This window comes from Hydra viridissima, unplaced genomic scaffold (assembly GCF_058129835.1).
Source record: "Hydra viridissima isolate aposymbiotic clone 2 unplaced genomic scaffold, HvirCarnegie_v1 scaffold_10, whole genome shotgun sequence".
Lineage (NCBI taxonomy): Eukaryota > Metazoa > Cnidaria > Hydrozoa > Anthoathecata > Hydridae > Hydra > Hydra viridissima.
This window is the reverse complement of record NW_028324309.1, coordinates 1,530,785-1,558,097: the sequence shown is the minus strand read 5'-3', so window position 1 is coordinate 1,558,097 and position 27,313 is coordinate 1,530,785. Positions and strand designations below refer to the sequence as shown.

The window sequence follows — 27,313 nt, the reverse complement described above, 5'->3', positions numbered from 1 at the left end:
ACTATTCTTTTACGAAAACGATCACAATCACTTCAAAAGATGAAACAAGCAAGAGAGAAAAAATCGTAGTTGCTGGTTTAAAACTGGCAGAACTGATTTATGGTGGCATAATATAATAACTGGTGTTGCTCCCATTGATGTATGGAAAACAAATTTTAGCTTTTCACGGTTTCTTTTCATGAATTTGGTTTCAGAGTTCAGCCCTTATTTATCTCCTGACCCTTTTTCGCCTAACTCTAGAGCTCTATCAGCAGATAAAAAAGTAGCTATTACTTTATATTACCTAAAAGATGCTAGATCTTTGGTAAATTATAAAAGCAAAACAACAAAAATTTTAAGTACACGGAAGTTGGCAGTTTTATTATTAAATTTATTATTTTATGCGGAAGCTTTCAAATTTAAAAAATGTAAGAGTTTATACGCATGCGTACAAATTTATATGAGATTAACCAGCCCGTTTGCCGAGATCTCGGCAAAAAACAGTGAGATCTCGCTATCCGGGCTAGCTCGTTTATTCATATAAACGCAAAATAAAATTAAGTTAAAATATTGATGACATCGATATCTCGGTAAACGGGCTGGCTCGGCAAACGAGTTAGCCCGCTTTCTATGTAAACAGGCCCTTAATTATGTAATGAAAAAAATTAAGGTTGCAAATAATTATTTACGAGCTTTAAAATGTTGCTCCTTTATTTTCTGTGATTTTACTTTTTTTTGCTCTTATGACCCTATTGAACTAGGTGTGCGATATGTAACATAGAACGTGACTAATTTCATTTTTTCTTTCCACCAAATGACGTCACTTTTCATTTCACATTTTAATCAGGGAAAAAAATAATAACGGTGAGTTGGCGTGCAAGGTTTAATTCAAAGGTGAAGATAACAGTAAGGGTTGCGTATCGTTATTATTTTGAAACAATACATAACGATATAACAATAAATATCGATAACTATAACGATACGATAATGATCTTTAGAAATGCAAACGATAGCATAAAGATAAAATATCGTTATAAACCGATAATAACGTATGATTTTCAACTTAAAAAAGCATATCGTTAATAACTTTCTCAAACGAGAGTAACCGATAAATACCGATATGAAACGATACATTTCATAATTTATTAAAATTAAGTAAATATAAATTCATAGGAGATTTTCTGAATTTTTGCTTGTCTAAAATTTTTTGACAAGATCTAGTTTCATTCGACTCCCAAGTCCTTCATTCACCAGTCTTAATTTTGTATTTTTTCCAACACGTCGCCATTTTTTGCCTCGACTACTCTATCATCTCTATAATATATATTCCACTCTGCATTCTTTTTAGTTGGTGTAATTTCTAATGGGCTTTTTTTAAATTCATTTGATAAAGCAAAACCTTTTAAAAAGTTATTCAAATTTATAATTATCTTGCAAAATACGGTCAGATATTTCATGTTTTCGTTTTTCGAATTTCATATATTATTTCATTTGTCATAAAAATCACATAATAACCCATTAGTTTTTGTCAAATAAAATTTATTTTATATATAGCTGGTAAATCATATTATGGTAATATTAAATACTTAGTCATTCTTGCGGTTTGCCATAAATTGACTTTTGCTTGCTTGCTAAATTCTTTAAAACTGTGACAAGTTATTTTTTTCTTTATTGTATTTACATTCATTTTAAGTATGTTATTTATCCTTAACTGTATATATTTCTGTTGTTAAACATAAAAATTGAAAGTTCTATAATACTTATAAACTGGAAGTCAACAACAATATAGTAGATGAAGTAGTTCCCATGACAGGAAATCATTGTGCTCTAGGAAGCCAAATAACCGATATTATTGTTTCAACCGACAAGTTTTCACCCAATTAACGTTTCAAACGATAAGTTTTCGTTTCATAGACAAACTCATTCGTTTGATATCGTTATCGTTTCAAAATATCTGTTCATACCGATAACGATAAGCAGACGCTTAGATGACAGCCATATTTTTTAAAATTTGCTTAAGAATTTAAACATTCTTTAAAATACAGTAACTGTCATAAACTCAATTTTCCAAAGAAAAGTTGTGAACAATATAATCCAATGAAAAATAAATATTAATTTTTATAATAAGTGCATTTTATTATTTCAAAAACATTAGAAAATTAGCCGACACGATTAGAATAACTTTGAAGAATTCATAATTCTAACTCTTATGACCATTATAGTCGTAAATGTGGCTTAATCGTGAAATTTGGAACAAAACCGTTCCCCTATACTTAAATAAAATAGTGCAAGCATGGCCATTCTTATTGGTGTTACAAGTGAAAATCATATCATTCACATATTCTCATTAAAGTCATTTTGTAATAATTGCTAACATTGGAATTAAAAAAATAACAAAAAAAAAAAAAAACACTTACTTTGCTTTTATGGAATTTTGGAAGCATTATGTAGATTAGTAAAACAATATTGTTGCCTTGTTAGTTTTCAGTAAAAAAAAAATGACTTTGAGAGCAATTTTTTGGGGAATTTAAGAATTGACCAATGAGAATATGTTGCTATTATCAAAAATAAGTAACCACTGTTTACTAGAATTAAAAGTTTTAAAGTTTTATGTCTCCTGAAAATTTTCAATAAACAGACATGGTTTGCAAGTAAACCAACGAAATATGCGAGCATTTTCAGTGCAAACACAAATAAGCATCCAATCTTTTCACTTTTACTTTTAAAAAAACATACAACAATGTTACCATTACAACATTCACTATAACAGTGAATAATTCGAAAAGAAAATGAGAGTTTACAACTTTAAAAAGTGCCTTTTTAAACTTTAACCGCAAAAAACTGTAAAAACTTTAACCACAAATAGTAACTCTGTTAATATACTCTATCTTTTTCAAAGTCTTCAATATTCCTCGTTTTCTTAATAGGCACATTGATTTTGTACTTTCGGAATTTATATTTATTATGTGCTGCGTGAGGACTTTCCAGTGGCGGAATATTATGCTCTTTAATGATATTGTTATAACTATTAATGTCAGCAGCCAAAAGTTTTTTTAAACGCTTCTTACGCTGATCAATTGCCCAAATTAAGAAAACCTTTCCAGCCTTATCTCGTGGGTTAGCCTTTAGTTTTTCTGTCATCATACGAATATGGTACGTATTGTTGACTATGGAGCTTTCCAGTTTAGTAGGATACTTTTTATTGTTAAACGTCCTGACACAATATCTTACAGCAGAATAACTGGCATATTCTAAGCTGAACAACTTTTGTACTACCTCTGGAGCAGAATTTAATTCTGGAATTTCATTAAAACCATCTCTATACTTTGGAAGCTCTATATTCTGTAACCAGGTTGATGTGAAGCATGCTCTAGGAACCAATCTTGCAACTGTCTGTTTTAAAATCTGTCTCTGATGATTAGCAGTTAATTTAAATAGATAACCCAACATTGTTTTTAAAGAAGTATTTAATTTTCATAAACTAAAAACAATTATCAACATAATTGTCTCTATCATACTAATGTATGTATGTATATATGTATGTATGTATGTATGTATGTATGTATGTATGTATGTATGTATGTATGTATGTATGTATGTATGTATGTATGTATGTATGTATGTGTGTATGTATGTATGTATGTATGTATGTGTGTGTATGTATGTATGTATGTATGTATGTATGTATGTATGTATGTATGTATGTATGTATGTATGTATGTATGTATGTATGTATGTATGTATGTATGTATGTATGTATGTATGTATGTATGTAGGTATGTATGTAGGTGTGTATGTATGTGTGTATGTATGTGTGTATGTATGTGTGTATGTATGTATGTATGTATGTATGTATGTATGTATGTATGTATGTATGTATGTATGTATGTATGTATGTATGTATGTATGTATGTATGTATGTATGTAGGTATGTATGTAGGTGTGTATGTATGTGTGTATGTATGTGTGTATGTATGTGTGTATGTATGTATGTATGTATGTATGTATGTATGTATGTATGTATGTATGTATGTATGTATGTATGTATGTATGTATGTATGTATGTATGTATGTGTGTATGTATGTATGTATGTATGTGTGTATGTATGTATGTATGTATGTATGTATGTATGTATGTATGTATGTATGTATGTATGTATGTATGTATGTATGTATGTATGTATGTATGTATGTATGTAAAAATTCAAAGGCTTTTGTTTTTTTGTGTTCCTTTCAACCAAAAAAAAAATTAAATTAAATAATTATGATAGTAGCTCTATGAATTAATGCTGTTGACTATTTTTAGGGAAATCCATATATTTTAAAAAGTTTTGTCATTCTCTAAAGAATTTCAAGTATTTTATTATAGTATTATTAGAGTATTCTATTATAGAAATCCCTCAATGACAATGTTTCAACTTTTTTTGAAATTAAATTTCAAATATTTGAGTTATTTAAAACTAAATACTGATGTAATTACTAGATAACATATACCAGAGGTTAGCATACTATTTAGCTAATATGCTAAGTGTTCTTTTCTTTTAAATTAGAGGTTCTTAAAACAATAATAAGTCTAACAAATGACCAAAAGTAGGTCTTACATGATGCTTTTACAATAATAGGATGCGTTGTTTTATTTGAATAAGGAAACTATCACTGATGTTGTAGGGGATCTACCATCCCCTACAACATCAGTGATAAGTTGAATGTAATGGGTAAAACCATCTTTGCTGCTGAAAGTTTAAGCTGCTACAGTCAGTATGAATGCCTCTTTCTGGTCACTGATATTGGGAATACACTACAGCAAGCTCTGTAGTCCATTTACAATATCAGTGACCATATTTTTATCAAGCTCATACTTTCATAAGTGATATAGAAAGGAACATAAGAAAGAAAAAGCACTTGATGAAAAAGGAATTTCATTTTTTGTGTGTGCGCTATATTAACATGTGTGTATACCAATGAAATAAAACTTTATTTGCATATACAGATATAAAATAGCATTTTTATTTGATTGGTATACACACCAATAAACAAAACAAACTTTTGTCATTGAGAAAACAAAACACTAATTAACATAAACTCATTAATAAAATTTTCAAAAGAATCTTAGTTTTGTTAAACATATATTTTGAAAATATATTTTACATATATTAAACATATATTTTAATGATTCATTAAAAACAAATTTAATCAAAGGGAGTGTTATATGGTAGATGAGAATTGAAAAAAATGTTGAACAAAAAAAAAAAAGATTTTTTACAGCTGTCTTTTAAAGTACCTTACTTTTACATAAAACTGTAATTTTTGACTTTTTCAGTAGAATGAAAAAAAAAAAAAAAAGCTGTTGTTCTACGCATTTAAGAGCCATTTTATTTCGTTTCTAATATCTTTTTTTACTTGTCAACAACCTCGACAACGTTACAAAAAAATTGTTCGCTATATATAGCATTTAAACATACAACTTGTGACTCTTGTCAACAATTAATAATCGTTATAAAAACCGTTATAATATTAAAATTATGCAACGTGTGAATCTTGTCAATAATTAGCAAAGCTAATTATTGGCACATTATTGACACATTAAAATCACAACATCTCCCCCAGCTCACTAAGAGCTCATACATAATCTTGATACTTTCGGTTAGGAAACACTCTTCTCCCATATCGAGTGAATCGAACAGGGTGTGTCTCTATCTCACAATTTGTTGGATAGTTTTGACCAGTGTGGTCCGCACTATTGTCAGCTTCACCATCGTCCAGGGGGTTTGTTTGGGAACTTGGATCTTCGATTATAACGCGTTCTAAGTTAGTTTTGGGAGGTTTAACCAGCGTCAGGTCGTAATCGTCATCAGTTGTTATGTCTCCTTTCTCGTCCCCACAACGATGCTGCAGATGAGAAAAGTGTCGTGGCAACGTATGTCCATTAACTTTAACTTCAGCTGTCAAACCATTACGCAGTGCCACGATACTTCCTTTTAACCATCGCCGTGTACACGGCGTCATATGCTTGGGCTTCACCCACACTTTGTCGCCAACTTTCCATCCTTGAAACTTAGTTAGGGGTTTTTGTGTTGATTCAACTTTATCGATTCCAGGAATTCGGACGCGTTTGTATTGTTGGCATAAGATTTCAAAAGGTGTGCCGTGTTTTGATGGAACGTTGTTGATTAAGAATACAGACATGGGTATACCACACTTTGCTCTCGCGTTTGTTCTTTTTACAGTTCGATGAACTCTTTCAACAATTCCATTTCCAGATGGTTTTTCAACAGCTCGATAAATAAGTCTTATTCCCCACTTCGACGCCATAGCTTGCATAGTCTGAGATCTAAACGACTTACAATTATCTAGGAGAACTTCGGAAGGAGGTCCAAGCAATGACCATATTGTTTCTAACGATTGAACAACCATTGCTGCACTTTCATCGCTTAATGGTGACCATAACGTGTATCTGCTTGGGCCACAATCGATACAGGTGAGATATAGCAATGAATCAACGTGAGCAATATCGCAGGCTACTCTTTCCCACACTTTACTGACAGCAAGATTTCCTTTATCCCATGAAACCACGTGAGGATCAATTGAATTGCATTCATCACATTCAGCGACAACTTGTCTCACTGTTTCTCTGTTAACGTGGATACCAGCACGCGAGCATAACTTCATACTCTTGGAAACTCCCATGTGTGCTATTGAATGAACTTTTTTAACCTGCTGATCATCGTGTTTATAAATGATATTACATTCTTGTGTTGCAACTCTGTGTTTTAACCATTTTGCTGGCACTCGTGTGAGTTCATCTGCGACATTTTTTGTTGTTGGTATCCATGTAACATTTACATTTATGGCATAATCTTCGACCAATTTTCCAAATATCTGAAGCCTTCGTCGGATTAGCATTTCACATTGTCCAGCACATTTTACAGGTTTGTCACGAGTCAATTCGGAATTCAACCAGCTGAATACACTATGAGAATCAGTTTTGATAGAGACATCACTTGGATTCCATTTCAATGCCATATTGAGACCTTCAATACATGCATCCAATTCAGCTACGTTGATATGCATTGCATCAGACTTTGATCGGAGCCATGTCGCATCTTCTATTTTTTTGTCACCTTGCATTATCACAACTCCTTTTGCCAGCGAACTTGCATCACACCATACATTAAGGGATGCATTTGGTTTGACATTCCATACGCCTTTGGCTGGATCGCATTTGATGACTTTCTCCACGACCTCCTTTATCATTTCATTAACGTGCTTATCCGTAATAGTTTCATCCCAACCTGCCTCGTTAGTACATCTTTTTATAAAGCTGCATGCGAGTCTCAACCATCCAGCAACTGGTAGATTAGCAACCAGATTACCACACAATGAGAATATCTCTCTCTTGGTGAGCACATTTTTTATAATGGGAATCTCGCGACCTCTCTTCCAAAACATTTCCTTTGTAGACGGATTGACTGTTACTTCCAATCCTAATGCACGAACTGGGTTTTTGCCAAAATATTCAGGTGTTTTTGCGTGAAGACCCCATTTCTTCAAATGTGCCACCAGCATTCTTCCGTTTCCATTGGTTGCCAGAGTGTCATCAATGTATCCTCTTGTTGACTTTGCGAGTGCAGAATTTTGTTGGAGCACATATCGTAATATTGAGCTCATCATCACAGGTGCTAGGTTCAGACCGAAGCCCAAACGTGTAAGCGCATACCGTTGATTTTTGTAAATGACAGTTTGGTAAGGCCAATGTCGGGTATGCACATGAATTTGTAAGTATGCTCTTTTTAGATCCACCACAGAATCGTTGCTATTTGTACTCATGAGTCTCCAATCTCTCATTGCATCGTTGATAACATCCGCATCCCTTGTAGAGGCTTTTACATAGGCGTTGAGTTCGCGATAGTCAAGCACCGGTCTTATCTTCTTTTTGTTATCTTGCATGACGCACATCAATGGTAGTAATCCTTTAGCTTTGCCCATACTTTTTTCGTCATATTTGACAAGTATACCTTCTTTGATCCATTCGTTAATTTCGTTGTCGAACGCTTCACGATGTTGATTAGATACGTTATACTGACTTGTTCTGTTCTTCATTTTAGGTTCGTTCTCCCACTCCCAACTAACAATCCATTTTTTGCCATCAAAATAAGCTTTGCTTGTTCCAATTTCAACAGTCGCAACGCGGGGTGTCGATGAAAACTTAATTAGAGAATTACAGAATTTTAATTTCCCAGTGCCAATTTTCAGCTCATCACACGACTTTATTAGATCCATGCCCATAATCATGTCGTATTTGTTTATTACTTCATCCACGCATAACACCAATGCATTAAGCAGGCACCCATTCGTTGGGTGGTGTATTTTAGCAACAACCTCCTCACATCGAATCATTCCGCCCATTGTTGCAACATCCACTACACGAATCACTTTGTAGTTAGATGGCATTAGCTTCTTGATGATGATTGATTGCGAGCAACCAGTATCTACAAGCGCTGTAGCTTTTCTTCCGTTTATCACCAAGTCGATAGTAGGTAGTACTGTTTCGGGACGAGTTCTTGTAGAAATACCTAATGCGAACTCGTCCCTTTTAAGTTTTCCTGGTTTTGTTGACGTTTGTAACAGTCCTTCGCAGCATGTTTATGCGAGCATTTCTTGCATAAAGAGGTACATTCACGTGCAAAGTGATTTAATGATTCGCAATTGAAACATCGCATTTCTTTCTTTCTCCGAATATGACTTGTCATTACTGTCCCAGTTGTTCGGTAACTTGCATTTACCTCTTCATTCACAGATAAACATGCCGCATCCAATCTGGTTTGTACAATTACGGATGCAGTCTTGACGCAATCGTCAAAGCTCAACGCATCCTCTCCCCGAAGAATGGCACGCAGAACAGCACCATCATTAACCCCAATGATGAATTGATCACGAAGTCGACCGTCTCTCTCTGAAGGCAAGAACTTGCATTCTTGAGCTGCTCGAATCACTCGATGCGCAAACGTCTGTATCGATTCTTCATTGCCACGATAAGTTTTCCCAAATTCATACCGTGAGATTAACGATGATTTTCTTATCTCCAACGTTTCAAGTTTCACCACCAACTCTTTGTACGAAACGTCCTCTGGCAGTTCAGGTGCTGTTAATTCTTCCATGGTATTGTAGATTTTCGACGGCAGAGCAGCAAGCAAATATGCTACGTGTCGATCTGCAGTAATGTTGTTTATCACGAAGAAAGAAGTCATCTGCCGAATAAATCGCTTTGGCTGTCCATCTTCATATTGCGGAGATAATAGACACGCCCGGTTAGCTTGTTGTTCTACGCATTTAAGAGCCATTTTATTTCGTTTCTAATATCTTTTTTTACTTGTCAACAACCTCGACAACGTTACAAAAAAATTGTTCGCTATATATAGCATTTAAACATACAACTTGTGACTCTTGTCAACAATTAATAATCGTTATAAAAACCGTTATAATATTAAAATTATGCAACGTGTGAATCTTGTCAATAATTAGCAAAGCTAATTATTGGCACATTATTGACACATTAAAATCACAACAAAAGCAATAACTAAAAACAAGCATACATAACCATGAACATAATATTATATATATATATATATATATATATATATATATATATATATATATATATATATATATATATATATATATATATATATATATATATATATATATATATATATATATATATATATATATATGGTAGTATGTGTGTGTACGTGTGTATGAAATATTAAGAAATCTTTGAATAAAAAAGAAAGGTGAGAATTAAATATAAAGAACCTGGTTTTGCGCTAATAAAAAATATTTCCAACTAGACCGAGGCTTCCTTTAAATGTTTTTCTTTTTAATGGTTAATGGTGGATAAACAATTACTCTCACATAAAGTTTGTTGAGTTACAAAACCAATGTTTTTTTGCACAAAGCTGGACCATATTAGTCACGCTAGAAATTTTAGATTTAATTTTTGTTGCAGTGTGGCAGGGTTCCGAACAAAATGTTATTAATGTGACCACTAAAAATCTACCAGTGCAGGACATGCGCCTCTTTTGGAAGCACCACACATAAAGTACTAGGCGGTTTCATTATGTTGAAATCAGTATGTTGCAAATAGTATGGGCTTATTAAGGGAAGGTTTGTAGGCCGATGAAGTTTTGGTCTTTATAGAACAACTGTTCAAAAATTATTTTCTTAACTAAATATGTTTACCGTAAATGACCTGAGTTAACCTCATTTGACAGTTTCAGTTTTTAAGTGAGAAGTAGGAGCTATTATAGAGGAAAGGAAGAAGGGGAGGGGGAAGGAGGGGGAGAGGACGGGAAGGAGTGGGAGGGTGTAAGAAAAGTGAAAGAAATCTCGATCAAAAAGAAAAATTTGGGAAGAAGAAGTATAGGAAATCTCATTTTACACGATTTACTCAAATAACAACCTTGTTTTGTCTTTTCTTTTTTTTTCAACATTATTCTGCGAAAGAGTTTCTACCAACATTCTGCTAAAAAGTTGCATTCCTAATATATTAATATATTAATTTGTTATATATTATATACCATGTTAATATTCATTTTAATATATAAACATGCACAGAAATGAATAAAAGAATCGTTGGAAATCAATAAAAATCAATGATTTGGTCAGTAACATTTAGTCATAAGATTTTAGATTCAGTGTGTATAATCATTAAATGCGTTATTTTTGTAAGAAAAGAAAAATTGATTTACTGACATCAAACATCTCTAACTACAAACGCAAATGACAAACCCAGTGGTGGATGGAGGGGCGACAAATTTTATGAACGGCACTCTGCAGCGAGGGTCCAGTAGGTGAACAAAATGAGAAAAATTTTAGTTGTCTAATCTTCACAACTTACTTAATTTTAGTTTCTGTATATATATTAACCAATATTTATTGTTTGTTAATTTATATTAAATGACAATACTATATACTGTATAGCGTGTATATATATATGTGTGTGTGTGTGTGTGTGTGTGTGTGTGTGTGTGTGTGTGTGTGTGTGTGTGTGTGTGTGTGTGTGTGTGTGTGTGTGTGTGTGTGTGTGTGTGTGTGTGTGTGTGTGTGTGTGTACATAGTATTACATAAAAGTTCTTTGTTAAAATCATGTAATGTACATATAATCTACTTTCATGTAGTTGTGTTTGTCCTCTTTAAAGTTTGATTTAGCATTGGATCTTATTTGGTTAAGAAATATTTTTTGTTTCCTAATTTTATTGATTTTTTTACCTTTTATTTTTCAAAGATTTTAATGTTTTCCTGAATTCTATAAGGAGGGATTCAACCAATGAAGATTCCTTTTCAGTTAAAACTATACTAGAAATATTCATCCATTTAGGCAATTAAATGCAGAGAAACATTAACAAGTTTTATTATATAATAAAAAATGTATATTTAGTGAAGAAAAACTTGAGCACAAAAAACCTTCATTATTCGATTGGATATGAGGAGAGAAACATCACTAAAACCACTTTGTTCAAGTCACCGACAAAACAGAAAAAACCAACAACAAAAAAAAACTATCTGTTTTATATTTTCGAAGAACATCATAAAGGACTTAATGAATATTTATGAAATATTTATGAAATATTTATGAAATATTTTACCCTTTTGTTATATAGTAAACCTTAAAACAAGGATCAAAAAGTAAACTTAAGCTAAATTTACACAAATAATAAATTTACGCACCAAACCATTTGGTAATATTTAAAACAAATACTGTTATTTTTGTTATGGTGTCTCATGGTGCCAGTAAAATAACCTGTTTTGGTAACCTGAGAAACAAGAAGCAATTCTCTCGTCCCTACTTATGATATATGACCTACTTTAGTTGTAACAAATAATGAAATAAAAAAACAGTTGGTTGAATATAGACTAATTCGACATCAATTTAATCAGACCATGTCACTATGTGTTTCAGAATTTCTTTATTATTAGAGTTAAGAGAAATTAGCACAGCAAAAAAATCAAAAAATCTGAACATCCATTTTTAAGTTTTTTTTAGAGATATTGCTTGCTAAAGCTTACCAAACTGAAGTCTCAAACCCCCACTTCCCCCCCCCCCCCCCACAAAAAAAAATTTTTTTACTTTTATCAATAGCTTCATGAATAATATCTCTAAAAGTTGATATCAAAGTGAATTTGAGCCTGAAGAATCTATTGGAATTGCTTAAATTGTAAAGAAAGAAATGAAAAACAGCTTCATTAAGCTTTTATTTTAAAGTTAGTTCTTACCCAATCCCTGCGTTGATGCTTTAAAAGTCAATCATGGCTTGATAACAGACAAAAAGTACTTTAAAATTATCATTACATATGAACTCATCAATAAAAAGCCTAAGATATGTTTATAACAGTTTTATAAAGAAGGATAGCCGAAACTCTTGATCTAAAAATTAAGAAGTGTGATTTTTCTTCACATAAAGGTTTCCCCTTTATTAAGTAAACTATGAGCATCTTAAGTAAATTAAAAAAAGGTATTCTTTAAGGAATTGTTTTTTACAATAAATTTTTTCTTTTTTTTTTTCACAACTAAATTTTTTAAATTCATATATGAAATTAACTAATCTATAATTATTAAAGCCACTTAAAGCATAAACTATTTCATTTACGGTAGTTGGCACTTCAATTCAAAATATTGCTTCATGTTCTCGCAATGTTCTAAAACATTATTTAATAAGCTTTGCATTGTTAATGTTTTTCAACAACTAGTTTATGTACTAACTTGATAAAAAAAAAAAGACACCAAATTTGATAAAAATAGCGTATTCTTTGACATAAAAGATGTATTTTCCCTGGTTCAGATGTTTTACAAAGTATTTCTTGTCACACTACGCCTAGTATGGTTACGTTTGACTTATCTAAGTTTGTAATTTTAGTAGATTGACAGTTTACTTTTAGTTTTCGTTTCTTATCTCAGATGTTTTACAAATTAATTCTTGTCATACTACGCATAATATCAAAACACAGAAGTAGATTTTGAAAAAAAAAAAACGCAATAGTAGAAATTGAAGACTGGAAAAAGAGCAGTAGGAGGGGGCTTGGGGAAACTTTTAAATATAAATTAGCTGTGTACTTATTGAAGTCAGAGTATAACACAGTGGTTCTTAACCGGTGCTCCGCGGAGCAATGGTGCTCCGCGAGGTAGTTGCAAGTGCTCCGTGAAATTATGAAACTCAAAATTAAATGTTCACCCACTTATTATGAAAAAATAATAATATTACAAATTATGAAAAAATAATAGTATTAAATAAATAATGAAATATTTATTTAAATTAATAATAAAAAATTAGTTTGAAAACGCTGTTAAACGTTACACGTTTTAACAGCTGTAATATAAACCGAGCTATGTAATTAAAATAAAAGATTTGCTACAAACATCTTAAAAATTTGATCGGACATTGTCCGATCAAATTTAAATTTAATCTGACATTTTGTCCGGGACTTAATAAAAAATTAAAATAAGCCCTGTATTAGTTCCCAAATCAGTTTTGGTTTTTACAATAATAGCCCATAATGGACAAATTTCTTATCAAACGAAATGCGAATGATTCGGAAGAACAAAATACTAAAAATGGACCGAGTACAAGTGGAAGCGGTAGTAATGCTCTTGCTGCACATAATGTGTCTGATACAAACGATAGGATTAAAAGAAAAAAAATTAATCGACAGTATTATGAAGAATATTTAAGCTTTGGATTTACGTACGAATATCACATTCCACATTGTATTGTATGTGGAGAAAAATTATCCAACAGCGCAATGGTTCCTAACAAGTTGAAACGTCACTTTTCAACAAATCACGCCTACCTAGCTACAAAAACTAAAGATTATTTCAAATGATTGTTAGATACACAAGCTAAACAAGTAAAATATTTTGAAAAAACTGTGAAAATTTCCGATAAGGTACAGTTGGCGTCATATAAGGTTGCTGAAATGATTGCTGTTCAGTTAAAACCACATACTATAGCAGAGTCTTTAATTATACCTGCATGTTGTGAAATGGTTAAAATTATGTTTGGCGATGAAGCAACAAAGGAAATAATGAAAATTCCTCGTTCAAATGATACAAAAAAAAAATGGAGTTAAAAATATGTCGGATGATATCGAGAAAACAGTTGCCGATAAGCTTTCCAAACGGCATTTTGCTCTGCAAATTGACGAGTCCACTGACATAAGCGGAAAAGCTCATATACTAGGGTTCGTTCGTTACCTTGATGAATATAGTGAATCAATTTCTATGCTGTCTTGAGCTTACCGAGCGTTCGACAGGACAAGATGCCTTTGATTCTATTTCTTCCTATTTTGAACAATTCAAAATATCATGGGACTGGTGTGTGGGAATTTGTATGGACGGTGCTCCATCAATGGTAGGCTCATTAAAAGGGTTTGTGACTCGCGCCAAGAAAAGAAACGCCAATATTATATCTACTCTTTGTTTTTTGCATAGAGAATCTCTGGTGTCCAAAACATTACCAGTAGCATTAAAACCTGTGCTAGACAAAGTTGTAAATATGGTAAACTTCATAAAATCGAGACCTTTGAAAATACGCGTCTTTAAAAATCTTTGCATCTCTATGGAAGCCAAGTACGAATCTTTGGTTTTGCATACTGAATTGAGATGGTTATCCATAGGAAAAGTGTTACGTCGTTTCTTAGAACTGAAGGATGAATTAATGACCTTTTTCCAAAAGGAAAATATGGATGATTTTGTGGAATATCTTCAAAATGACATGGTGTGCTAATTTGGCATATTTAGCTGATACTTTTGATTATTTAATTTGTGTTAATTCCAGCCTTCAAGGAAGAAAAGAAAATTTTATAACATCGACCGACAAATTGACAGCCTTTCGGAAAAAAGTTATTTTTTGTAAAAATTGTGTGTTGGAGAAGAAGAAAGTAGATATCTTTCCTTCTCTTAATGATAACACTGGCGACGAAATTATTTCAGCAGTTACGGAGCATTTAACTTTATTAGAAGAAAAGATTGAATTTTATTTTCCATCAATAAACGTAGAAACATATGACTGGATACGTAATCCCTTTGCCAAGGTTGATACATCAAGTAGTAAGTTGTCATACCAAGAAGAAGAAGAATTAACCAACCTATCATCGGATCGCACACTTAAAATGAAATTTTCCAAAATGGTTCTTGAGGAATTTTGAATCTTCGTGCAAGAAGAATACTCAGCTATATCCATGAAGGCACTTAAAATCTTGTTGCAATTTTCAACATCATATTTGTGTGAACTCGGTTTCTCGATAGTCACCAACATAAAAACTAAAAAACGAGCAACACTTACTAATTTAAATAAAGAATTGAGGGTAGCTATTTCTAAAATTAGGCCTAATATCACTGAAATTTGTAAAAACCGTCAAGCTCAGGTTTCACATTAAATCTTTTTATTTTTCTGAATTAAATTTTGCTCAATGTTATTTTTTTACTTAATAAATTTATGTCTATTAACAATTTGTTTGTCATGTTATCATTTTAAACTGTTATGTTATAATCTTTTATTTTGAATATAAGTTGTACGTATGTGTGTTTTTTTTTTTTTTTACTCCTTGATTTCAGTGCTCCCCAAATTTTTGTCATGATCAAAAGTGCTCCCCGATTTCAAAGAGGTTAAGAACCACTGGTATAACATGTGAATGTATAACATGTGAGCGCCTGTAAAACTCCTCGCTACTTGCTACTCGTTACAGCTGATTATATAAAATATCTACAAGAAAGACCCTAATCATTTAAGCGTCAAAGTTACATAAGTTAAGTATGAGCATGGCCGCCGAGAGGGGGGTGGGGTGGACGGGGAAGATTCCCGGGGCCCCGCGTGTGTAAAAACAATTTTTTAAAGGAATTTTTAAAATATTTAAATAGTTTTGACTTTTAAAAGATTTAATTAACTTTTATTTTTCATTTACAATGACCAGAGCAAACTTTTTTTGGTCCTGAGTATGTAATTGATCATAATGAGGGGCCCTTAAGAAAACTTCCCCGGGGCCCGAAATTTCTCTCGGCGGCCATGAGTATGAGTGAACTAGATGCTTTCCACTAATTAAGCATAGCTATTATAATAATTTTTTTTTTGATTTACAAAGGATTTAGAGCTAATCAATTATAAAATACATTTATGAAGCGATTTTTTGTATTTAAGTTCATTTTCTTAAACACACATTGCAGGGGCAGCTAAATATGGATTTATCCTTATAAGCAGGTTTTTTTTATTGTTCATGGAGAGCTGAAACTGACTCATAAACAATAAACATCGCCTTTCGTCATACTTAAGTAGTTAGTCCAGACAGTGTCCGGCAAGAACTTATGTGGCACCTATGTAAACTTCTAATTTATCTAAGCTATAATGAAGGAGGGGAACCAGAGCTGTGCACTGTTTGAACAGGAGAGAATACACTTTTATAAAATATACTTTTAAGTGTGTTTTTGAATTTTTTTGATTAAAAAACGGAACCTTTAAAATATTAACATAAACTCTACGTTATATAAAAATGACAAATTATAACTCAAATGTTTCAAAAATCAGAACCCCCTCTGTCTCTCTCAACGGTTTTATCAAACTATGCTTTTCCACAATCCAACAACCTTTCAATTTCTTGATGAATAAAAAAATTCTTTTACTAATATAAAATAAATTTACTAAAATTGTTTTTAGTTTCTCAAGGTTACTTCATAATGACAGACCTCATTAAACATGGCCTAGTGGAAAAGGAAGAAAGGAAAAAATAGGCCAAGAATTTAAAGTGAAAAGAAAAAAAAGGGAGTGAAAAATGAAAATGAAATCTAACAATTTAAAGTATTTAGAAATATGTTATCAGCTAATTCACATTCCATTACTTGTTCATTAAGGACGCTTAAATTTAAGAACTTATTATTTTAACCTTGAGATTTCAATATAAAATGATACTTTTTTTAACATAATTCATTTATATAAAAGGTAATATAGTTAATTTTGTCTGTGATTTAAAACTAAATTACATAAATAATCTTGGAAACGAGGCTGGACTTCACTACATAATTGTTGATAAAAATGTTAGACTTCCTTATTAATGTCTGGGAATGCAGTTTATTTTCAAATTTAACAGCGTTCACACTATCCGTTATGAATTCGCAAGTGTGAATATGTGTATCAACATGGTAAAAATGCAGAGGTTAAATTGCAAACTTAAATGAAATTATTTCAAAACTAATTAGTTCTTTTTTTTCAAATGTACTAAAGTGGGCGTTGATCGAAGTCAGACGTGTTGTCATTATTATTTCCACGTCATTTTATTAGTGTCTATCGTTATAAAACCTGAAGAATGAAATTTGTCTAATGTGGAAAAAATTTTTTTGCTAGTCTATTGTGAAGAGCTTGTTTCAAAAGAAGAATATACTGAAGTTGCACGCAGTAAAGATTTTTATATCTACGTATGTTAAAGAGCTAAAAAAGAGTTTCATTAAGGAAATAAGCTATTCAAATGAATTTTTTTATTCTAATTGCTATAGTTTGTTTTCCAATTACATACACAGCATATGTAATATATAAAATTTATATAATGTAAACTCTCATATGATATAATATTTGTATGTTAGTAAGATACAAAACATATTTTAAAAAATATATAAAATTTATTAATATTTATTTGAAGCGTCAAGAAAAAAAATTAAATTTTTATTTATTGAAGTAGCGGTAAAAAAATAGTTTCTTACAAAATGAAGTCGTCGAAGTTTATGCTTGCGATCTTCGCTGGTATTTCAATAGCCATCTTGTACGCAGGAATGACCGTGTTGTTCGTTCAGCAACGAAACCTAGGATTCCAAGTTGACGACTTAGAGGCAAATCGTTTCAAAAATGCTGACCTACTAAGTGGTTTGGTCCCTGTAACATCATCTGCTAAAACTGTGTCTTTAACAACCAGCACAACCACAACCAGAATTACAACCCCAACCACAACAACAACCACAACAAGATCAGTTCCAAAAACCTACGGTATATAATTTTTTTATATAAACGATTTTTAGCATTTGTCAAGTAACACCAAGTAAGCTGCGTCATGATCAATAGAGCTTCCAAAAAAAGAAAAAAAAGTTAACAAAGCAACATATTGACAGCTGTTCTTCTGCAATGAACCTTTTCTATATTCTTGACAATGTTAGTTTTTAATCTGATCTAACTTAATATCCGCTTTTAAATCTAAGCCGTAAGTAACAAGCTAGCTTGAGTATCATTTGCATTAAAAAAATGACATTTTACAAAAGAATTATACAAGACCAGTTTATTAGGAACTCTCTGAACGTTGCATATGTAATTTTTGCCTTACGGGACGAGCGTTATTGAAACTTGCAACCAATAAGTTTTAATAACACTTCCACATTTTCACAAGAGAGCTCCTCCCCCCCTCCCCCCCCCTTCCCCAATCCTGTATATAAAACTCTGCTAAGCGCTAGAATAACTAAGTTTCTTTGTATTACAAATGTGAATAAAAATTTAAGATTTAAAATTTTACAATCCTCAATATTTACATATCATGCGTGTTTTTATCACTGTTTCACACTTTTATTATTCCTTTTCTTTTTTGATCACTTTAATGAAAAAACAATAACCATGTTGGACAAATATAAAAACTTAAAGAGTTTTCGTGTTTTTAGTATTTACCATAAAACTGCAAATAATATAGCACAAACATTTCCATAAGTTTTTTTTTTTAATAGAAAATGATAATTAATTTTTGTTTAGCAAAAGCAAAATTGAAAATAAACTGGCGCTTCTTTTGCTTATACTATTTTTCTATCATAAAGTAATTTTTATATATACTGATTTATGTTAGTTGATCATTTATGCTAATAAAATATAAAAATGTGAATAAAGAATTATATATATATATATACATATATATAGTAAATAATTTAATTTAGTTAATGCTACAAATTGTGATTCTTCACTATGCATACCACCAACTTGTCGATGTGCTGGAGCCAACACCCCAGGATCCTTGCCAAGCAGCAACACTCCGCAAATGATTTTATTTGCAATGGATGGTGGCATAAATGTGAATAATTATCAAATTTATAAAAGTATTACTGATGGAGCAAAAACTGTTAATGGTTGTCCTATCAAAATGACATTTTTTGTATCTGGTGAATATACTGATTACACTATGGTGCAAGAGCGATCAAAAGTTGGTATGGTACTTGTATATTAATAGTAAATTTATAAATTGATAAAAGAACAAATTGTTTAATAAATAAGTTCATCTTGTTATAAACATTAATCCAGAATTAAGATAAATCACAGTTAATTAGTCATAAAGTACTGTATAGGACATCTTTGTTATTTTCTGTTTTGATATGTAATAAGCTTGGTGAATGAAATTTTTTTTACTGCTTTTAAATTTAGCTTTATTCTTTTCTTAGGCCATGAGATCGGTGATTATTCAGTAACACATCAAAGTCCAAATACCTGGTGGAGAAATGTAAGTGGGCTCTGATAAGAAGCTTTAAAACTTTAATTTTTATAGCTACTTACTTAACCTCAAAATTTCCCATAGGCTAATCGACAACAGTTAGAACAAGAAATTCTTGGTCAGCAAGTTAATCTTAATTCAAAAGCTGGTGCTCCGGTTTATGGATGGCGTTCCCCGTTTCTTGAAGCAACTGAAACAACATATCAAATTCTGTATGAAAACAACTTTCTTTATGATAGTTCATTAGTGACACGTTTGACAGAAAGATGGTGGCCATACACTCTTGATTACTTGCCAAGTGCACCTTGTTACCTGACTAATTGTCCAAAGAGTATGATTTTACATTAAAATTTGAATAAAAAATTTTAAGTTTTGATTTTCATTTCAAGTTATTTGATATCTTTTTAAAAAAATTTAAAATAATGTATATAACAAGTACTTCAGCATATATAATGTCTGAAATATAGAATATGGTCAAACTTATTTGCAATACAAAAACATTTTAAAGCATTTTTAAAAAAATTGATTAGAGTCTTATCCTGGTCTTTGGGAGGTTCCTCTGCATGTGTGGTCAGATGGTTCAACAGGACAGACTTGTATCACCTTTGATCAGTGTCTCAGCAGTCTTATTGATGGAGATGAAAATAGTGTTTATAATTTGCTAATGCAAAATTTTAATATGAGTTATTATGGTGGTAAGCAACCTTTTATCATGTTTGGATCATCATTATGGTTTGATGAGCCTAAGGAAGACTACCGAAAAAAAGGTCAGTGGTTCTATTTCTGTTAAATATAATGGTTCTATTTTTATTCAACAGTATTATTCTGTTAGTGATTCTAAAACAAATACTTTGTTAGGTTTAATGAAGTTCATCAATGATATGATGAAACTTCCTGATGTTTATTTTGTAACTGCAAGTGAAGCAATTGAGTGGACAAGGAATCCGATTGGATTGGATAAAGGGGCATTTCCCTGCTCAAGTGTTCAAATTCTTCCAAATGTGCCAACATCAACAGGTATTTAAGATGTTTGGTTTTTAAAAGTGTTATAAAAACTCTTTCAGTTTTCTTGATTTTTTTCTAATATTACTTGTCTAAAATTTGTAAACTATTTTTGTTACAGCAATTCCTAAAGTTCGTAAAGTGTACAGTAAGTTGCTGAAAATCAATCATATTTTATTTTAGTAGTAATTATTTACAATAAAAATAAAAATTGTATTTACAAAAACTTTTTGAAAAAATGATTGAGTGTAATAAAACAAATTTGATCTTTAAAAAATGAAATTAATTTTTATGGTTTGTTAATAGAACCTGCTGAGCCATGTAACCCATCTCTATGCACACCACCTAATTGTCGTTGTACAAGTTCTGATACTCCTGGTGGTTTGATTCCCAGTAATACACCACAAATGTTGCTGTTTACAATGGATGATGGAATCAATGCAAATAATCATCAAATTTATAAAGATCTTTTTGATGGAGTTAAAAACTCAAATGGATGTCCAGTTAAGACAAGTTATTTTGTATCAGGAGACAATACTGACTACACCAGAGTAAAAGAAATTAAGGATAGAGGTAATGTTTATGAATTATATTTGTTTGTCGCTGTCTTGCTTTATCCATTTCTTTTTAGTAGCAGTTTATTTTCTTTCTTTTTTGCACCTCTATATGTTTTATTCCTTAATAGGACATGAAATTGCTGATCATTCAGTTACTCACAAGTATCCAATTTCATGGTGGTCAGATGGAGTAAGTAAAATAGTTACAATAGTTTGTTAAAAATTAACAACTATTTAGTTTAATAATATATTGTTTGCTAATGAGTTATCTATGATATGATGATATCATTTTTTTAATTTGTTACATTTTTTTTTTTTTATTCCCAGCCATCATATGAAGATTTAGAATTCGAAATTCTTACTCAAAAATCATCTTTAGAAACAAAATCCAGTGCTCAAATCTTTGGATGGCGAAATCCATTTTTAGCATCTACTGAAAATACTTTTAGAGTATTAGCAGATAATAATTTTTTTTACGACAGTTCCATTGCAACCCCAATCGGTGTCAGGTGGTGGCCCTATACTTTTGATTATTTACCAACATTACCTTGTCAGCTTAAAAACTGTCCCAACAGTAAGTTTTTAATTTAAGTCTGCTGATAAAAATTCTGGATTGGTTCTTAATTATATTATAAAAGCAATCTTGAAATTTAGACTCATACCCTGGTCTTTGGGAGATGCCTTTAAACACTTGGTTGTGTAATGATGCTGGTGCTGCAGGAGCAATGTTTGATGATTGTAACCCTTATCTTGTAGACCAAGATTCTGAGAGTGTATACAATTTATTTAAGAAAAACTTTTTATTGCATTACAATGACAAAAAAACACCTTTCACCATGTTCGCTCATTCGTTTTGGTTTGATGAACCTATAGAAAATTACCGAAAACAAGGTGGATATTTTTTTGAATACTTTTATTATATATTAAAGTTCAATCTTTTGATTGCACACTATGGATTAAAAATGTTTGCATTGCTTATTGTTTAGGTTTTATAAAATTTATGAATGAAGTCCGCTTACTTCCAGATGTATTTTTTGTATCTGTTAAAGATGCCATTCAGTGGACAATAAATCCTGTCGGCTTGGATAAGAAACCGTTTTCATGTTAATGATAAAGAAAACCACTTTGTAATGATGATCAGATAAAAGTAGCTGGATTACGATGATCACCTAAAAGTCACTAATTAAGAGAAGCTTAGGCTCAGTTTACTTTATGGAACAATTAACTATGTTTTAAAATTTTTAGAGAAATGTATGGTTATCAATGTGTTGTCGTAACATACTTTAATTTTTCCTGTTGATTGATTTAGAAAAGGTGATTTTTAAAAAGCTTGTTTTTCCCACAAATATCATTTATGTTTTGTCAGGTATATAAAACTCCAGAAAGCCGACCCAAGTTTTGTTTTTCTAGACTTTGAATCATTGACAAAATAAATATACAATGACTGGGGAAGTTAAAAAAAAAAAAGACATGATAATGAAAAGTTCATCCGGTTGCACATAATTTCTATACCTCATGGAATCCTCATTTTTTACCAATATAAAATGCATTTAATTGTATGTTATTCATGTATTAATTTTTTTTTTTTTTAATCTTAATTTTTCGTATGATAATAACTTTTTGATGTAATAAATTAGAGATTTTACTGTACTGTAGAATATTATAAAAAAGGGGGCTCAATTAATCTTGGGTTTTTTCCCCCTTTTACTTCGAAATTCCTTCTCATTGATTCATTAAGGGATTTTTTGAAATTTGTTTCGTATTTAATGACGTTAAAACTATTTTTTACCGAGATCATTTTTTTTCATATAAAAAGTTCTATAAAGATTTGTTAGTTAGACTGTAATTAAGAGGATGAAAATGAAACTCAACAATTTTTGCGTTTTCAAATAAAAATCTATAATTTTAAATGATCTTATGCTGAAGTTAGTTTAATGATACTCTCCATTATAGGAATTCTTGCTCAGATTCTACACGCTTTCGACGAGAGAAAATAATCTGCAATATAATTTATAGCGTGTATTTAAAATCATTTCAACTTATCAAGATTCTAATATGTAACATTCCCTATTTTTATTGTAAAAATTCTACATAACTCACTTCTCCAAAAAGGAGAGTCCGCTCAAAGTAAAAAGCGTTGCCAACTAAGTAAGACATTAAAATGCTACTCCCAATGAGAAACCTGAGAACTAAAGAGATATGAGAAATTTATACTTACGGGACAAATCTTAGATGATGTTGAGTTTTGAGATGTCATAAATATTTGCTGCAGTCGTAAATTATCATAAGTTATCAATATGATAATCAACATGTGTTGAGTTAACTGCTCGTTGTCATTTACTGGTATTAGCCTTTATTATTTACAAAAGTTAATATAAATGTATAACGTTATGACGATACACAACTCCTTTGACACTTTTTTCGAAAAATAAATATTAACACCAGCAAAGATTTTTCAAAAACTATAGTTAATCGAATGAACTAACGTTGAACGTAGAAAAAGAACGCAGTTAACGATTTGCGCGCCGAACAGCTCAGTTAATCCCTACATAATAGTAATTTATGACCACTGAACGTTAAAGGTGTCGGAGTTGTTTGTTTGTTTTTTTGGTAAGGTACGATTCCAAGTTCTGACCATCATAATTTCATTGGTCTTAATCTTGACCAGTGAAATTTTTTACCGTGATGTTAAGTTTTATGGCAAGAATAACGTCATAAACATGCTAATGTCAATTACAACACGGCATTGATTTTATTGTCTATGTATATGTCTATTTCAATTACCATGGATGCTTAAATTGGTTTTGTCATATACTAATTACTATTGCAATTTTTTTAAAACATCAAAATTCGCGCACCAAAATAATAATAAAATTAAATTTTTTATTCTCACACAAATTTCATCACAAATTTTTATTTTCAAACAATTCATATTAAATTAGAATACAAATTACAAATTGTTCATCACAGTACAATATTTGATATACAAATTACATAACTGAACAATTCTACATACAAAAGTTAAAAATATATATTTAAATACTTTTTCTCTCATCTGATTTATTATTGTTGACTTTTACTAATGACTTTCCTATATACTTTAAAAGGACTTAACTGACGAAGACAAATGGATACAAGTAAAAAGTTCAAATAATTAAGTTTCAAAGTTCAAAGTTCAAATAATTAAGTTTCAAAGTTCAAAGTTCAAATAATTAAGTTTCATTGACCAACAACTTCGTAGTTTTCCAAAAGAAACATTGATTTTTTTTTTGTTGTTAAGCTGTTCGAAGACAAACGGATACAAAATCAAAATCATATTTTTTACAAATCAGACATTAAAAGTAAATATTTTTTTACCATCAAGTCTTTTGAAGTACTTCCAAACAGGTGATGGCATTTTGAGATTTTAAAAAAGTCTTTTTACTTCAAAGTTTTTCTTACAACTAGCTTTTAAAATTATAAAGTTATTAAATATGTATTAAATGTCATTTTCATGCTCATGCCGGCGTCAATTCAAACTTGCAATACTTAAAAATTGATATTTCATTACCAAATGAATTGACAGTTTTGTGCCAAATTTATTTACGTCAAAGGTGACATAAATAAAAACTAAATGCCATGATATACGATAGACATGATGTTTAAATTTGGGCATGTCTGAGTCCAATTGATATAAAAAGACATGATCTGTATTATATGAGCATGTCTATAAACAATTTTTTAATTTTGGCATTAGTATATACTCGGCACATAAAATAGAAATGCTTGTAAAAATGCTAGTTTTAAGTCAAAACGCAAAAACGAGCATAGTATTGCCTGATGTTTAATCATAAATGCTAAAGGACAGTATCGAAACGGTTTGCGGATCAATTGCACTGATTACATTAAATCCAGGTCTACGAAACACATGTCGGGTTTCATTTTCAAAAACATTGGTGTTTTTACCTCTCGAAACGCTTCACAACCAATCATTAAATAAATGGCAGTACCACTCAATTCACATAAATACCCAAGGAAGGTTAAAACAAAACAGCAGGTGTCACAAAAACCATGAAAGATCTTCCAACAATTATAACTAATAGTCCTGGCAACTGAAGTTTCATGTCATTCAACTTATAGTATAACAAAACGAAATACTGCAATAGTTATTACTAGTACAGAAAGAGCAGAAAAGTGTCAAAGTTCTGAAAGAGCAGGAAAAAAGGCTGAAAAAATCCAACAGATTGAAACAAATTGAAAGATAAGTTGCATTTCACTCTCATAACAACTTTTAACCAGTTTTACAAGTTTTTAAACCAGCTTTACAAGTTTTTAAACCAGCTTTAACAAGTTTAACAAGTCTTTTATACTGTAGAAAATTGTAACTTTAAGAAAAAGAAATTAGATACAAAGGCTTTGAACACATAATGGACACATGAATCAAGTAAAAGTGTTGATAAAGGCTTTTTCTTGAACCTATAACCTGTAATCATAATTGAAAGAAATAATTTTTTAGGCTCGAATTAATTTTATGTTATGCGACAACATCAATCATGCATAACAAATAGAAAATAGCCATCAAAAGAAAAAAGAAAAAAAAAAAAGAATGAAAAATTTGGTACACGTAAAGGCTGCATTGTTGGTTAATAATTTTTAAGAAAATTTACCCAGGGCAGTTGTTTTAATAAAAAATGATATAATACAGCTAATCAAAATTCTAAGTGTCAACTTTGAAAAATTGTGTGAATATGAACAAGCAAAACATAAAATATAACACATTAAAATGGAAAGCATTTGTGATACTAAAAACAAAATATTTCAGAAATTAAAACCTAAAAGCTTGTCATTTTATTTAAAAAAACAGAATACAATATATTTAGTTTATTACCTTAAGTATAATATTTATATTTACTTAAAAAATGATTGTTAATTCTCATCTGAAACTACTTAAAAGTATTACATCAATATCAAGTTTTTAATATCAAGATTATTGACATCAACTATTTGTGAGTTTGGTCATAGGTATTCATTTCTTTATATCCCCCGACATACCCAGCACTGGCCTTCTCATCAAACTCTCGCCGCCCATCCAAACCTTTACCTTTGCCAGATTCATCAAATCTTTCTTTGTGACTGCCAGTATATTTAGAAGAGTCTGTGAGACGATCAACTGCATCAGATTTTGCAGGTTTCTAAAGTTTAATTTATTTAACAAACTATTTTTCTATATACACACAAATAATCAGGTTATTTTTAGGTCTTATATTTGTATTAACACATATATAAATAAAGTACAATACAAATATGAAAGAAGTTACAAATTAAGCTTGACATTTTCTTACTGTAGTATGGGATGCAGCAGGTCCATTCCCAGAGTTAATAAGCTCTTTTAATTTGCTATAACCATCTGCATCACCAGGATATTTTTTATCTGCCATTAACTTCACTGCATCTTCAAACTGGTGATATGTTATTTTCCGCTCTGTTTTACTAAAAGTGTATGTGTATATGCATACATACATACATACATACATACATACATACATACATACATACATACATACATACATACATACATATATACATAAATATATATATATATATATATATATATATATATATATATATATATATATATATATATATATATATATATATATATATATATATACATATTACATACTGCAAGCTGTTACCTTTTGACTTTATTAAAAATGATATCAACATCGGTACTAGTAAGTTTCTTGTCTAAAAGTTTCAAATCTCTGGCAAGCTTTGAAAATTTTGCGTTATCCATCAATTCGACATTCTCATCTTTTCTGGATCCGAATGCACAAAACGATTTAAAAGCGTTTTCCATTTCCTTAGTTTTAAAAACATCCGTCTTCTAGTCGCAACTTAAATTTCGAACTCCTTATCTTCTTTAAAAAAAAAAAACGAAAGGCGTGGCGTTGCTAAGAAGATATTTGATTTAAATTTTTTATGTCTCCATATTGTTATGAGATGAAAGCATTCTTTTTCTGCCATGTTTTCTTTTAGCGTAACTTTCTACGGTAACGGATTATTAATCGATTTACAGCTCCATTACCAGTACTAGGAGGAAAAAATTTTTCAGCTCAAAACTCACGAGTATACTTCATGCCAACACCTGATGAGTAGTTTTCATAGATTAAAAATCTAATTTCCAAATTCATGTTTTATTCTTATATATTTTTATTCTTATATATTTTTATACTTATATATTTTTATTCCATATATATTTTTATTCCATATATATTTTATTCTTACTGTTTTATTTTTTT

At 30.8% G+C, this 27,313-nt stretch overlaps 6 protein-coding genes across 6 annotated transcripts; 3 read left to right on the top strand and 3 right to left on the bottom strand.

The window, feature by feature from the left end:
* Positions 1 to 2,654: 2,654 nt before the first annotated feature.
* On the bottom strand, positions 2,655 to 3,497 carry LOC145193460 (small ribosomal subunit protein uS15m-like). The gene has a single exon (XM_080070923.2). The coding sequence runs from the start codon at positions 3,427 to 3,429 to the stop codon at positions 2,854 to 2,856; it is 576 nt and encodes a 191-aa protein (XP_079927049.2). The 5' UTR covers positions 3,430 to 3,497; the 3' UTR covers positions 2,655 to 2,853.
* Positions 3,498 to 5,598: 2,101 nt separating this feature from the next.
* LOC145185965 (uncharacterized) lies at positions 5,599 to 8,430 on the bottom strand. The gene has a single exon (XM_080062007.2). The coding sequence runs from the start codon at positions 8,428 to 8,430 to the stop codon at positions 5,599 to 5,601; it is 2,832 nt and encodes a 943-aa protein (XP_079918133.2).
* Positions 8,431 to 13,530: 5,100 nt separating this feature from the next.
* On the top strand, positions 13,531 to 14,103 carry LOC149882556 (uncharacterized). Its single transcript, XM_090100045.1, has 2 exons — positions 13,531 to 13,741; positions 13,865 to 14,103. The coding sequence occupies exons 1-2, from the start codon at positions 13,531 to 13,533 to the stop codon at positions 14,101 to 14,103; spliced, it is 450 nt and encodes a 149-aa protein (XP_089956171.1).
* A 128-nt stretch (positions 14,104 to 14,231) lies between these two features.
* Positions 14,232 to 14,759, top strand: LOC149882555 (zinc finger BED domain-containing protein 5-like). Its single transcript, XM_090100044.1, has one exon. The coding sequence runs from the start codon at positions 14,232 to 14,234 to the stop codon at positions 14,757 to 14,759; it is 528 nt and encodes a 175-aa protein (XP_089956170.1).
* Positions 14,760 to 17,697: 2,938 nt separating this feature from the next.
* Positions 17,698 to 22,781, top strand: LOC145193459 (uncharacterized). The gene is made up of 12 exons (XM_090101301.1): positions 17,698 to 17,999; positions 18,926 to 19,192; positions 19,424 to 19,482; positions 19,558 to 19,804; positions 20,004 to 20,240; positions 20,332 to 20,490; positions 20,597 to 20,623; positions 20,782 to 21,048; positions 21,161 to 21,222; positions 21,360 to 21,606; positions 21,687 to 21,923; positions 22,019 to 22,781. Exons 1-12 carry the CDS (start codon positions 17,723 to 17,725, stop codon positions 22,138 to 22,140), a joined length of 2,208 nt encoding a protein of 735 aa, XP_089957427.1. The 5' UTR covers positions 17,698 to 17,722; the 3' UTR covers positions 22,141 to 22,781.
* A 2,892-nt stretch (positions 22,782 to 25,673) lies between these two features.
* LOC149882554 (tubulin polymerization-promoting protein family member 2-like) lies at positions 25,674 to 27,024 on the bottom strand. The gene is made up of 3 exons (XM_090065499.1): positions 26,708 to 27,024; positions 26,354 to 26,501; positions 25,674 to 26,203 (listed from the first exon to the last, which is right to left on the bottom strand). The coding sequence occupies exons 1-3, from the start codon at positions 26,869 to 26,871 to the stop codon at positions 26,012 to 26,014; spliced, it is 504 nt and encodes a 167-aa protein (XP_089921625.1). The 5' UTR covers positions 26,872 to 27,024; the 3' UTR covers positions 25,674 to 26,011.
* Positions 27,025 to 27,313: the final 289 nt, after the last annotated feature.